The sequence below is a fragment of the Carassius auratus genome, chromosome 16, assembly GCF_003368295.1.
Source record: "Carassius auratus strain Wakin chromosome 16, ASM336829v1, whole genome shotgun sequence".
Lineage (NCBI taxonomy): Eukaryota > Metazoa > Chordata > Actinopteri > Cypriniformes > Cyprinidae > Carassius > Carassius auratus.
In genome coordinates, this window is record NC_039258.1 from 17,007,186 (window position 1) to 17,020,071 (window position 12,886).

The 12,886-nt window shown below is 38.6% G+C and overlaps 1 protein-coding gene across 1 annotated transcript; it reads left to right on the plus strand.

Annotated features, from left to right (window-relative positions):
- Positions 1 to 3,031: 3,031 nt before the first annotated feature.
- Positions 3,032 to 12,819, plus strand: LOC113116351 (beta-2-glycoprotein 1-like). Its single transcript, XM_026284460.1, has 8 exons — positions 3,032 to 3,248; positions 4,603 to 4,749; positions 4,883 to 5,074; positions 8,548 to 8,686; positions 8,790 to 8,866; positions 11,440 to 11,619; positions 11,806 to 12,003; positions 12,103 to 12,819. Exons 1-8 carry the CDS (start codon positions 3,047 to 3,049, stop codon positions 12,183 to 12,185), a joined length of 1,218 nt encoding a protein of 405 aa, XP_026140245.1. The 5' UTR covers positions 3,032 to 3,046; the 3' UTR covers positions 12,186 to 12,819.
- The last annotated feature ends 67 nt before the right edge of the window (positions 12,820 to 12,886 follow it).

Here is a 12,886-nt window from a genome sequence, read left to right on the forward strand (position 1 = left end):
AATCATGAAGGATTGGAAAACTGATGGACCGTTTGCTAGGCTCATAGTGCCCACAAGTAGTGGAGAAAGCAATCTTCTATTCATCTCCCTCACAGATGCGAATCAGATTGTAAGCATTATGGAAATCCAACTTGGTGTAGTATTTGGCCCACTGAAGCTGTTCTAGAGTGGCTGGAATTAGGGGCAATGGGTAACGGAACTTATCACTGAGGCCTGGGTAATCAATGCATGGCTGTAACCCACCATCCTTCTTCTTAACAAAGAAAAACCCAGCGGAGGCAGGAGAAGTGGAGGGCCAAATGAATCCCTTGCAGAGTTCTTCATCAATGTAACGTTTCATGGCTTCGGATTCAGGTTGAGATAACCAGGCATCAGATCGATGGCGCAATTGACAAAGCGATTAGTGGGACATTGTGATGCTTTCTTCTTACTGAAGGCATTGCGAGGCGAGTATTCTGGGACCAGAGTATTCTGGGAGCAGATGTGAAGTATTAGTGTCGGAAGCTGAAGAGAGAAAGGAAAGGCATTACTGGAGGTTTGCGTAAATCTTGATTGTTCTTGATGTTCTTGACACATGGTGCCCCATTAAGTGATCTGTCCTTCACTCCAATAGATGAGTGGATTGTGTGTCCGTTACCATGGTAGTCCAAGGATGATGGTATGATTGGGTAAGAGGATGACGTAGAATCGAATGAGTTCTGAGTGCAAGGTTCCAACGTGCAGTTTGACCTCCTCAGTGATGCTGAGAATTCTCCCCTCTCCCAGGGGGCGTCCATCTAGCACCTCCACTGCCAAGGGAGAGTTACAAGGGGTCAATTTCAGTTTATGGTGCTGAGTGAATTCATGTGATATAAAGTTACCCACTGCTACTGAGTCTAAGAGAGCGGTGGTGGTAATTGCAACATCATTGACAAAGATTTTAACAGGTAAATTTATGCTTGATATAGAGGTCATAATGCAAGTCTTTGCACTCACTCTTCTGGTACTGGATGATGGTCGAACTGGGGAGGAGATTTTCAGGTGACCCAACTGAACAGAGTAGAGACACAGTTGATTCTGCATAGGGTGTTTTTGTTCTTCAGGTGTGAGGTGAGTGTATCCCAATTGCATGGGTTCATCTCTGCTGATGGCTTAATTAGCGTAACAAGGTATGTTTCAAGCTAAACATCGAGAACAGATCAAATTGTAAATTTGAAGGCCAGATCAATGAACTCACTCAGACTCCTTCCTTCTTCTCCGCAGACCTATTCTGACCTTAAGCTCTGCGTTCAATCCTCTCCAAAACAAGATAATTAATGTGTCCTCAACCCACACATTCTGGGCCACAAGAGTGCAGAATGACAGAGCATACTCAGCTGCTGACCTCCTTCCTTGAGTCAGGTTTAATAACCGGTCACCCATGCCTCTTCTCTCAGCTGGGTGTTCGAAAACCTTGCGGAACGTTTGGAGAAAGGCTGCGAAGGTGGAAAAGGATGAACTGTAAGTTCTTCATAAAGTGGTAGCCCAATCCAATGCTCTCCCGGTCAGCAGTGAACAAACGAAAGCAATGCGACTGGAATCTGTGGGGTATATCAATGGTTGCTGGCTGACGAAGAGTGAACACTGAAGTAAGTAGCCCTTGCATTTAGCAGGTTTTCCATAGAATGTTTCAGGGAAAGCGAGTCTTGGGCTGACTGGGGGTGTCAAAACCGGGAGTGAGTTGCTAGGAACAGGTGGTGAATTAGAGCCAGCTCCAGGTGGTGACAGACTGAGGCCTTGCAATGCTCTGACCAGGTCCTTGGTTAGTGCGGTGAGCCAGTTTAACTGGTGTTGGTGCAACAAGAGCTGAGATGCCTGAGCAGAGAGTAGATAGTTGCATGATCGCCACTGGATTGCTATGTAGCAAAGTCTTCTGTTGTGACACATCAGAAGGCATTAGATCCATTTGCAGCTTTATTGAGAATAGTCAGACAATACAGGGTCAGATAACCGGCAAGGAAAAACAATGGAGACAAGACTTAGACAGAACCTTAACCAGGTGAGAGATCAGGGCAGGCGGCAGACAGACAGAATTCAGAGAAGGCAATCCAAGTAGGGGCAGGTAGAGAACAGTCGGGGAATTGAGAAACAGTCAAGGTCAATACACTAGAAAACAAACACAAGTAAGAACGCTCAGAAAAGACAGCCGGGGCAAATCAAGACTTCACAGTGACTGAGCGTTTGGTGGCTGCTTATATGTGTGTGTGTTGGTGTGCAAAAACACTTTTCTGTGATGAGTTATATGATGAGGTCTTTAGACAGAGAGCTTAGGAGTTATTGCATGAAGAGGTGCCTTACGGTTCTTCAAAGGTTTCTGCTTCTCCAGATTACCCACATGTGTACAGTGTAATTTATTGCTCAGGTATATAAGCACCTGCAGACCTGTATCATCTTGGTGTCCTCACCCTGGACATGAAACATACATCAACATACAGTACATTTATGAAGGCCTCTCCTATCAATACAGATGGTCCAGTCCAATATACTCTTCAAAGTACTTTCACTCTTAGTTTTAAATTTTGGTACTGAAGACCAGTAAACTGAAAATGAACATAATATTGTGGTTGTACATACATTTTTTGAGAGATTTGGTGAGATAAAGAGGTATGTTTCTCTTACTGAGTGTGACATTCATCAAAAGGGTGAGATCTAGAAATGAATCAGTGAGCTTAACTTGAATGTGATTGTTTGTTGGTTTAGCTGTTCACTGTGTGTGGAAGCACATCGCGTTTATCTGTCAAAGTGTGTGTTTACTGTTGCTATAGGAAGCAGGGTCCTTCCATGCTTAGTTTAACTGTGGTGTGTTGAGAAGAGTCTATATCAGGAGGGTCACTTTGCTACAGTATTCAGCTTGGCACGGTGCGTGTGTATGTGGAGAAGAGTGTATCCACGAGGCCTGTCATTTGATGTGGGGGTGAGTGTTTGTGCTCATTTGGCATCAGTGGAATTGGGTGAAAGGTCTTTTTTTCTGGGGAATTCTACCCAGCATTCAAAACACTCAATACGATCCAGATGTGTGTGTTCTTGCATGTACCCTGACTCCACTCCTCCCTCACCATCACACCATCACAAAACCCCCTCCTCCATACTCACCCCCATCTTTATATCCCCTCTCCTGTCTCGCTACCTCTTTCAAAACATCTGCAGTGAATGTCAGGGAAAGATGGAGCGATCTCTGCTTGTGTCTCTTTTGTGTGTGTGGGCCCTCAGAAGCCTGTCTGCAGCATCAGGTGAGCGCGTTTGTGTGTGTGGGTGACTGAGAGAAAATGAAAGGATTAAAGGTTTCCAAGTAAAAATAAATAAATTATGTGATAATGAATAATGAACAAATGAGAGATCATATATGATGGATATTTGCCTTGTTGGACAAATAAAAAAAAGGCAAAATTTTCTGAATGTATTTTTTTAATGTAAAGAAAATATGATCATTTTTATTGTCTCCATTTCATTACTCAAAAAAAAAAAAAAAAAAGTAATTTTTTATACCTTACTTCATGTTGCTCCAAACCTATATGACTTTCTTTTTTCTGCTGAAAACAGACACTTAGAAGAATATTTTAATTATTTTTGTTTTGTTTTGCCTATACAGTAAAAGCCATTTGGGTCCAAAACAGTTTTGGACTTTCATTGTAGGAACTATTTAAAAAAATAATAATATTACATTTGAGAGTGCGTAAATGATTAAAGAATTTTTATTTTCTTTCTTTCTGTGCCCGATGTGCGATTTTGTCATTTACTACAACAATTCCCTCCATTTCACATATTGCCTTGAGAATCTATTTCTTAGAGCTAGTTTTTCATGAAATTTGGAACACACATACTGTATGTATGCAGTGTATCATCTTCTGTTTCAGTTCAAAATCATTGCATAATCAGAAATGCATAATTGTGTTAAGCTTCATTCTACTTCCAACATTCTGTTCTGTTATGAGCTTGTAACATTTAAATGTTACATCCTGTTTATGGGTGGGCTACATTTATCACTGCCTGGTTTGTGTGGATAAACTGTGTTAAACACCTGGTTCAGTTCACAGAACAGTGTCTTGGGCAGACCGCCAGACATTTAACACCCTGCTATTTTATGGCACAGATTAAATAGTTAGACAGATAAAATACATTGTATTTAAAGCAATGCTTGCATGTACACTACTGGGCATTCAGACTTGAAAAATATTTTCAAAAGATGCAGTATGCTCACCAAAGCTGCATTAATTTGATTAAAAAAATACAGTAAAAACAGTGATATTGTGCACTACTGTTACAAATTAAAAGAAGGATCAAGTGATACTGAAGACTGCAGTAATGACTGCTGAAAATCTGGCTTTGCCACCACAGGAATAAATTACATTTTAAAATATACTCAAATATGAAACCATTATTTTACTTCATTGTAAACTGTACTATATTTTTACTGCTTTGGTGAGCATAAGAGATTTCTTTCATTTAAAAAAAAAAAACATAATTATTACAGACTTTTTTTTTTTTGGTAGTGTATGTATGTCAGCCTGCTTGTATTTGAAACTGATCTGCGCATTGTCTTATTTCTTCAAATTTCTTATGTTTCTGTGCATGCCTATCTTGAAGTGGACACAACAGAACAGTGTCCAGAGAGGATACTGGGTAACGAGAGAAGACAAGCGTGCCCAAAAAAGTGTCAGCAAGATAAAGACTGTGGCAACAAACGTCAGTGTCTCTGTGACGGCCAGTGTGGACTCAGCTGTGTGGCCCCAGGTCAGAGCTTGAAACCCCATGATGCTTCAAAAAACACATTATAACCAAACTTAAAAAGCAAAAAACCAAAACACTCTATGATATATCATAAAGCAGTGCTCCCAGTTTTTCTGTGATTGTTCTGTGTGAACAGGTCGTACGTGTCCATGGCCTCTCCCACCTGGAAAGTATTTTGATGTAGCTCTCCTTTCCCCTTCACCCTCATTTTCCGGTCTGCTTGAGGTTCGCTGTAAGCCTGGGTTCACCATGCATAACGGACTGGACACTACAATACGCCGTTGCCAAGGTGACCGGCAGTGGAGTGGAGAAGAGCCTGTTTGTACAGGTAAGAAGGAGAAAATATTTGAACTGTTATGTATTGTTTTCTTCAGTACATTTTACTTATCTATAATCTATCAGTCTATTATTCTATTGCTCAATCCTTCTGGCTTTGGTATATAGGCTATATATACAATATATGTTAAAAAATAAAGTTTTTCTAATGGTTTAAGTTGTATATTAGGTTTAACAAAGAACCCTTCTCTTATGGAATAGTTCTCCCATGAAAATGAAAATTCTGTCAGTAATTACTCACCCTCATGTTTTTCCAATCCCATAAGACCTTCATTCATCTTCGGAACACAAAGATATTTTTGATGAATTCCTAGAGCTTTCTGAACCTCTATATAGACAGCAATGCAACTGACATGTTCAAGGCCCAGAAAGCTAGGAAGGACATCGATAAAATAGTCTATTTGACATCAGTGGTTCATCTGTAATTTAATAAAACTATGTTTGTGTGCAAAGCAAAACAAAAATAATGACTTCATTTAAAAATATATCTCTTCTGTGTCAGCTTGTTTACAATCAGAGGCATGTACACACATGCACGGTGGTACACTAGTGAACGTGCATCGAAAACAATGATGTTGAATAAAGTCATTATTTTTGTTTTCTTTGCACTCAAACAGTATTCTCGTAGCTTTATAAAATTATGGATGAACCACTGATGTTGCATGGACTATTATAACAATGTCCTTACTACCTTTCTGGGCCTTGACCTAGTTGTATTGCTGTCGTTCAGTGTCAGAAAGCTCTAGGATTTCATCAAAAATATCTTAAAATCGTAATGTTCCGAAGATGAACCAATGTCTTACAGGTTTGGGACGACATGAGGGTGAATTTTTTTTTTTGGGTGAGCTATCCTTTTAAAGCCATTCTTTATAAAGGGATATGAAATCGGTTTATGTTTCTTTGGAGATCAGAAAAAAAACTTCTTGATATTGGATTATAGGCCTGTATTGGTATAAATACCAATATATATACCAATATATAGCAAGACAAAGGTTCTTTGAAACATTAGAACATAAATTGATTCCTAAATAACCATAAAACATAAAACCGTTCTACTATAGCCAGATTTTCAACCGGGATCTGAAGAACGTCTTGCAGTTATAGTCCATCTGCTAGAACAGATTCAAAATAAATAAAGATTGTAAACATAAAAATGGCTTAACTGTTAAGAATTAATGAAGGCATTTTTATTTTTTTTTGGTATATGACTGAACATTACTAAGTGTGGTTTTGTAATAAAGAGTTGAGATGGGGGTCCCTGGGTCTGTAACATTTAAAAATCTGATATTGCATAAATACACATTAAAAATGAAAACATCAGTTTCGTTGGGTCAGGTTGCCCTCATCTTGTTCATAAACCATTCAGTTAATGTCAATATTATGCAATTCAGGTGGAATGCCTTCATAGCAGCAATATTATGGTGGTGATATTGAGTGCAACCAACCATGAATGCAGGAAAAAATTTGAAATATGTGTCAGTGTCTGCATAATAATGCTTTTTTTTGGTTGCATGAGTAATAAAAGCTTAGAGCTTGTGGACCTGGGTCACCGCTTGCTTCTGGGCTATGGGGATTTAGTCTTTAGACTCCAGCTCTGTGAAGAGGAGGCGTGAATCGACAGAGCTCCAGGCTGCAGCATTCCCAGTATCACCCACTCTGTAACACATGCATACATTCACACACACATTTCCTGGAGTAACATGAGTGGTATTTCTAGGAATGAGCTGTCAAAAGAGCCGGGGTGTGGGCGTTTGGGGTCTGTGAGAACCGTCCTGCAGTACTCTATTATCGGCAGATCAGTGGCATGGAATATTTAACAGGCAGAGACAGGCATGTAGATACGCCGGATTCACACACAAAGTTCAAGTGCATTCAAAGCTGAACTGATGTACAATGGAAGTTTGGTGTGTGTGCATGTTGACTATGTGATTTCCTCCCCCTTCATTAATCAGTCATCCTCACAAAAGGGGGAGAGATTTGATACATAACTGCATGAGTCAACTGCTCAAGAGGGAATGTGAGAACAGCTTGTTCCAGATGTATATTTTCTGATAAAACTACAAAATGTAGCTACACATTCTGTCCATCCATCATCTGGGTACCCGCTTAGCCACACGTTGACCTGTGAATCCATTTGCCAGCCCTACATATCCATCTGTCCATTCACTCAGTCATATATTTGTGCTCACGCTACCTCATCTAATGTAGTGGACAAAAGCTCCAGGCCAATATCCACAGGGTCATCCATTTGAATTCCTGTTAGACCATGAACCAAAAGCCCTGGAAGCTGAATAACGGAGGGCTTTTTGTCGTAATATCTCTGCTCTTAAGGCCCGTTCATACCAAGAATGATAATTAAATATAACTATATTTTCGTCCACACAAGGGATAACAAACGTCTGTTGATTTTAAGAGTGTCTTGCAGTTTTTTCATCTGCTGCTTTAAATTCTCCATCTCTTTAAAGTCTAGTGTAATCTGGCTGGCTGATTTTATCATTCATCACATTCTGAAAGTGATACCATCAATATTGTAACTCTGTGTTATTATTGTTCTAGTTGCTGTGTGAACATCCCTATATATCCCTATATCGAGAGAGAGAGAGAGAAAAAAAAGGCATTATCATTAAATGTATCACTCTTGGTATAAACAGGCCTTAACAATGTCCAGGCTCTTCAACATTTGAACCTTTTAGAGTTAATATCCTCCCATGTGACCAGTTTTAATATGACTCTAATTTTAGTATATTTATTCAGTAATACACAAAAATGCAGTGCGGTGACTTGAATGTACTTCTGATTTCTAGATTAAAACTTTTGCATTGCAAAACTGGATTCTTCCTAGAAACTTTGCATTTACTTGCAAATATTTTTAGTTGCTGAAGCATTTCTTTTCATAAAGAATCTTTGCACAAAATAATTGAATATATATATATATATATATATATATATATATATATATATATATATATATATATCATTATATTGCCGTTAGCAGTTTTTAGGGAAGTGCAAAAGTTTTACAAAACCATTGTAAAATTTTTGTTTTCACCTCATGTTTTTCCATCACTGTGTCCCCATAGCGGCTCAAATTTTGTATATATTATAAAATCAAAGAAATACAGAAAAATACTGAATGATATACTAGTAGAAATTATATTATAAAGAGGACCACTGCAGACCCTCATGACTGTGCATCAATGTCAAGTCTATTGCAATATCCTTTTATTTTAATGACTAAGACGTGTACACAAGGTGTCAGGAAATTATTAATTTCTTCCTCTTTGATTGATTTTTTTACTAGCCTACATTTTTTTATTAAGTTAAATTGAAACTTTAAATTGAAAAGTCTTTTTCTAAAACAATAAGAAACATGAATAAGGGTACAATGCTTACAACTTTGCACATGTGTTGCAACCAAGCATTTTAGCGCATACTCAAGTCAAGATGATTTTTGTTTTTCACCAGCCTCCCCGGGAGGAGGTTTTGCAGCTGAGCCGGTTCTGGTCCCTGAGGTGTCCTGTTCATTGCCTGATGATGATGATCTGCTCTCTGTGCAGGGCAGTGCCATCGTGGGATCCACCATCCGGTACCAATGTGCAGCTGGGTGAGACTTATGACAAAGAGAGAGAACTGTGACTGATATAAACAGAATATCTATTTTTATAATGCTTATTTGATGTACACACCTAATCTTCTTTCTCATGCAGATCTGTGCTGACTGGAAATAGTGAGAATATCTGTCGTGAGAACCAGACGTGGCAAAACCCTCATCCCATCTGTCGCCGTAAGTGTGTGCATGTTTGTGTGTATATGCACTCATCAACATGGGAATGACTGAGACAAAGATCTGTCTAAAAGGAAATAGCAGCTGTATTAGAATGTGCTTGAGTGGAAAATGTTAATCCAAACTGCTAAAGAGATCTCAGTTTGCCTGCTCTTGCACACCATGAAACAAAGTAATGAGAGAGAGGGACAGCGGGAGAGAGAAGAGCAATGAAGACTTGTGTGGGTTTGTGAGTAGGTGGATAGGGCTCTATGTAAATGAATTTGTGAGTGTGCAGCACTATTGCAGCCGATGCAGGTTTAACTAATATATGCTGGTGCAGTGCTGCCCCCTGCTGGATCTACCTAGGCCTTTTGTGGGTTTAATACACGTTAAAGGAATAGTTCACCCAAAAATGAGAATTATGTCATCATTTGCTCACCCTCAAGTTATTCTGTAACCACTGGTGGTAGTTATTGAGCTCTATGGTATTTTGTTTTTCAATACTATGAAAGTCAATGGCTACCGTTAACTGTTTGGTTTTAATATAGGTTTGGGAAGAGCTTGAGGTTGAGTAAATGATGACAGAATGACTTTAATTTTTTTATTTTTTTTGACAGTAATTTCCTTTTGGGTGATCTATCCCTTACTACAACCTATTATTTTCTGGGTAAAGTTATATTCAGTTTTTGCAACTTGATTGCTATGAAAACCTAGCCCCCATTGTAAAAAAAAAACAAACAAACAAAAAAAAAAGATAAAAAAAGCTCTACAGCTAAAATAATACATATTATTACACAAAAAGTATATATCTATTTACAAAAGCATTATCTTTTGGCTTTTAAAACATTAATATTATTTGCCTCTAAAGTGGTGTAGACTTAGCCTAGGAATATTCTTTTAAGGGGGTTTCACATAATTAGACCAAATTTTTTTAAGCTTTTATTTTTAATTCTGCAGTGTACTTACATGTACAGTATTGTTCAAAATAATAGCAGTACAATATGACTAACCAGAATAATCCAGGTTTTTAGTATATTTTTTAATTGCTACGTGGCAAACAAGTTACCAGTAGGTGCAGTAGATTCTCAGAAAACAAACAAGACCCAGCATTCATGATATATGCACGCTCTTAAGGCTGTGCAATTGGGCAATTAGTTGAAAGGGGTGTGTTAAAAAAAATAGCAGTGTCTGACGTTGACTGTACAAACTCAAAACTATTTTATACAAACGTTTTTGTTTAGCAATCCTGTGAATCATTAAACTAATTAGTTGTATGACCAATTTTTTTTTAAACTGCTTCACATCTGTGTGGCATGGAGTCAACCAACTTGTGGCACCTCTCAGCTGTTATTCCACTCCATGATTCTTTAAACAACATTCCACAATTGGTTTTGTTTTTTTGATATCACCCCACAAATTCTCGATTGGATTAAGGTCCGGGGATTGGGCTTGCCACTCAATAACATAAATTTTTCTGGTTTGGAACCTAAACTTTGCTCGTTTACTTGTGTGTTTGGGGTCATTGTCTTGTTGAAACAACCATTTCAAGAGCATGTCTTCTTCAGCATAAGGCAACATGACCTGTTCAAGTATTTTGACATATGCAAACTGATCCACGATCCCTGGTATGCGATAAATAGGCCCAACACCATAGCAGGAGAAACATGCCCCTATCATGATGCTTGCACCACCATGCATCACTGTCTTCACTGTGTACTTTGGCTTAAATTCAGTGTTTGGGGGTCATCTCACAAACTGTCTGTGGCCCCTGGACCCAAAAATAATTTTACTCATTTCATCAGTCCACAAAATGTTCCTCTATTTCTCTTTAGGCCAGTTTGATGTGTTCTTTGGCAAATTGTAACCTCTTCTGCACATGCCTTTTTTTAACAGAGGCACTTTGCGGGAGATTCTTGAAAATAGATTAGCTTCACACAGACGTCTTCTAACTGTCACAGTACTTACAGGTAACTCCAGGCTGTCTATGATCATCCTGGAGGTGATCATTGGCTGAGCCTTTGCCATTCTGGTCATTCTTTGATCCATTTTGATGGTTGGCTTCAGTTTTCTTCCACATCTCTCTGGTTTTGCTCTCCATTTTAAGGCATTGGAGATCATTTTAGCTGAACAGCCTATACTTTTTTGCACCTCTTTATAGGTTTTCCCCTCTCCAATCAACTTTTTAATCAAAGTACGCTGTTCTTCTGAACAATGTCTTGAACGACCCATTTTCCTCAGGCTTTCAAATGCATGTTCAACAAGTGTTGGCTTCATCCTTAAATAGGGGCCACCTGACTCACACCTGTTTTTTCACAAAACTGATGACCTCGGTGATTGAATGCAACACTGCTATTTTTTTTTAACATTCCCCTATCAACTAATGGCCCAATTGCACAGCCTTAAGAGTGTGCATATCATGAATGCTGGGTCTTTTTTGTTTTCTGAGAATCTACTGCACCTACTGGTAACTTGTTTGCCACGTAGCAATAAGAAATATACAAAAAATCTGGATTATTCTGGTTAGTCACATTGTACTACTATTATTTTGAAAAATACTGTAAATTTAAGTGTGTGCTTATGTATGTTATCAGGTGTGGTTTGTCCTCCTCCTAAGGAGGTTGAACGTGGACATCTGGTGGCTGTCCAGAGAACTGAATATGAAGTTGGCGATACAATCTATTACCTCTGCAAAAAGAACTTCTTGCTGGATGGTCCAAATCAAGTGACTTGTTTACCTAATGGAACATGGAGTGCAGAGCCTGCCTGCCGGGGTAAATAAAGCTCTTAACAAAATAATGCATCTGGTCATCATGACTGTGTTGAACATTTGCACTGAAAATGTAATGTGCAGAAATATAAGGTTTGCAATGTTTTGGTTTCCAGCCATGAATCATCTCCTTTTTGTCACGACAAATAGCATCATTCTCTTCACCATTTCTTCCCGTCTTTTCGATCAGCCCACTGTCCAGTCCCAGCTCAACGCAGCAGGGTGATCGTGGGAGGAGTAAAGCGTTGGCCATATGATCTGACGGGTGGTGTGGTTGCTCATGGAGAGAATGTGACATTTTTCTGTAAACATCCAGAAAAACTGTGCAGCTTCACTGCTACAGAGGTCTGCGTAGATGGACAGCTCAAGCAACCTAGCTGCTATCTCGGTACATAATTCACACCACATTAATGCGCATAATATAATAGGTGTACAATACACTCAAAAATAACCGTGCATCACCTTCGTCTCCCTCTTTTCTCTTTAGACCCTACCTGGCTGCAGTTCAAGCTCTTTCCTCATCGGCTGGTGTCAGAGATTGATCCATGTGATCCTGCTGACCTTCAGTGAACTCATCAGATTTTGACAACACATTTTGCATGTGGGCACACACAGCTCTCTCTTCACTCTGACACCATGACCTTTAGTCTGGATCAACGTAAACTGTATTATTAACATGCCAACTAAATTTGTTTTTGGATGGATCTCAGTAGGATCTCGCCATAATGCCTCATTTAACTCTTCTCTTTTCTTTGTTGTTATGTTGCATTGACAAAGTTTCCTTAAACAGAATTTGTGACATATTTGATATATGCAGACACCCTCATACTTGCCTGAGGTTATGGTTGCTATAAGCTGCTCTCTTTTCATGTATTTTATTGTCATACAAAGTGTAAAAATGTTTGAGGTAGCATTGGTGTTTATCATGCTATAATATTTTATTTCATTGTTAAAAAGTGATTTTCTGTGAAGCAGTTTTATGATATGTTTAACTGTTAACTGTTAACTGTTCTTTAACTGGACTTATTACTTGATAGGATTGGATTACATAATACTTAAGACATAAGAACTTAAGACATATTATAGCATAAAGCCTTGCTTAATTATTGCTGTTATACAGATTCAGTTTTGCATTGTGTAAACTTCACAGTGAATCATCTTTAAATGTTTTTTTTTCTTCTTGTAAAATCATGATTATTCAATTAGGAAACTGGAGTGTTTGTTTAAAACATCATTTAAAACAATGATTTTATTAGAGCTGGTTAGACTGG

What these genes read in the sequence shown, in the direction of transcription:
- LOC113116351 (XM_026284460.1), top strand. Translation starts at nt 3,047, where the DNA reads ATGTACCCTGACTCCACTCCTCCCTCACCATCACACCATCACAAAACC. An exon ending in ACTCAGCTGTGTGGCCCCAG is followed by an intron (nt 4,750 to 4,882) that starts GTCAGAGCTTGA and finishes CTGTGTGAACAG; the next exon opens with GTCGTACGTGTCCATGGCCT. An exon ending in CCCTCATCCCATCTGTCGCC is followed by an intron (nt 8,867 to 11,439) that starts GTAAGTGTGTGC and finishes GTATGTTATCAG; the next exon opens with GTGTGGTTTGTCCTCCTCCT.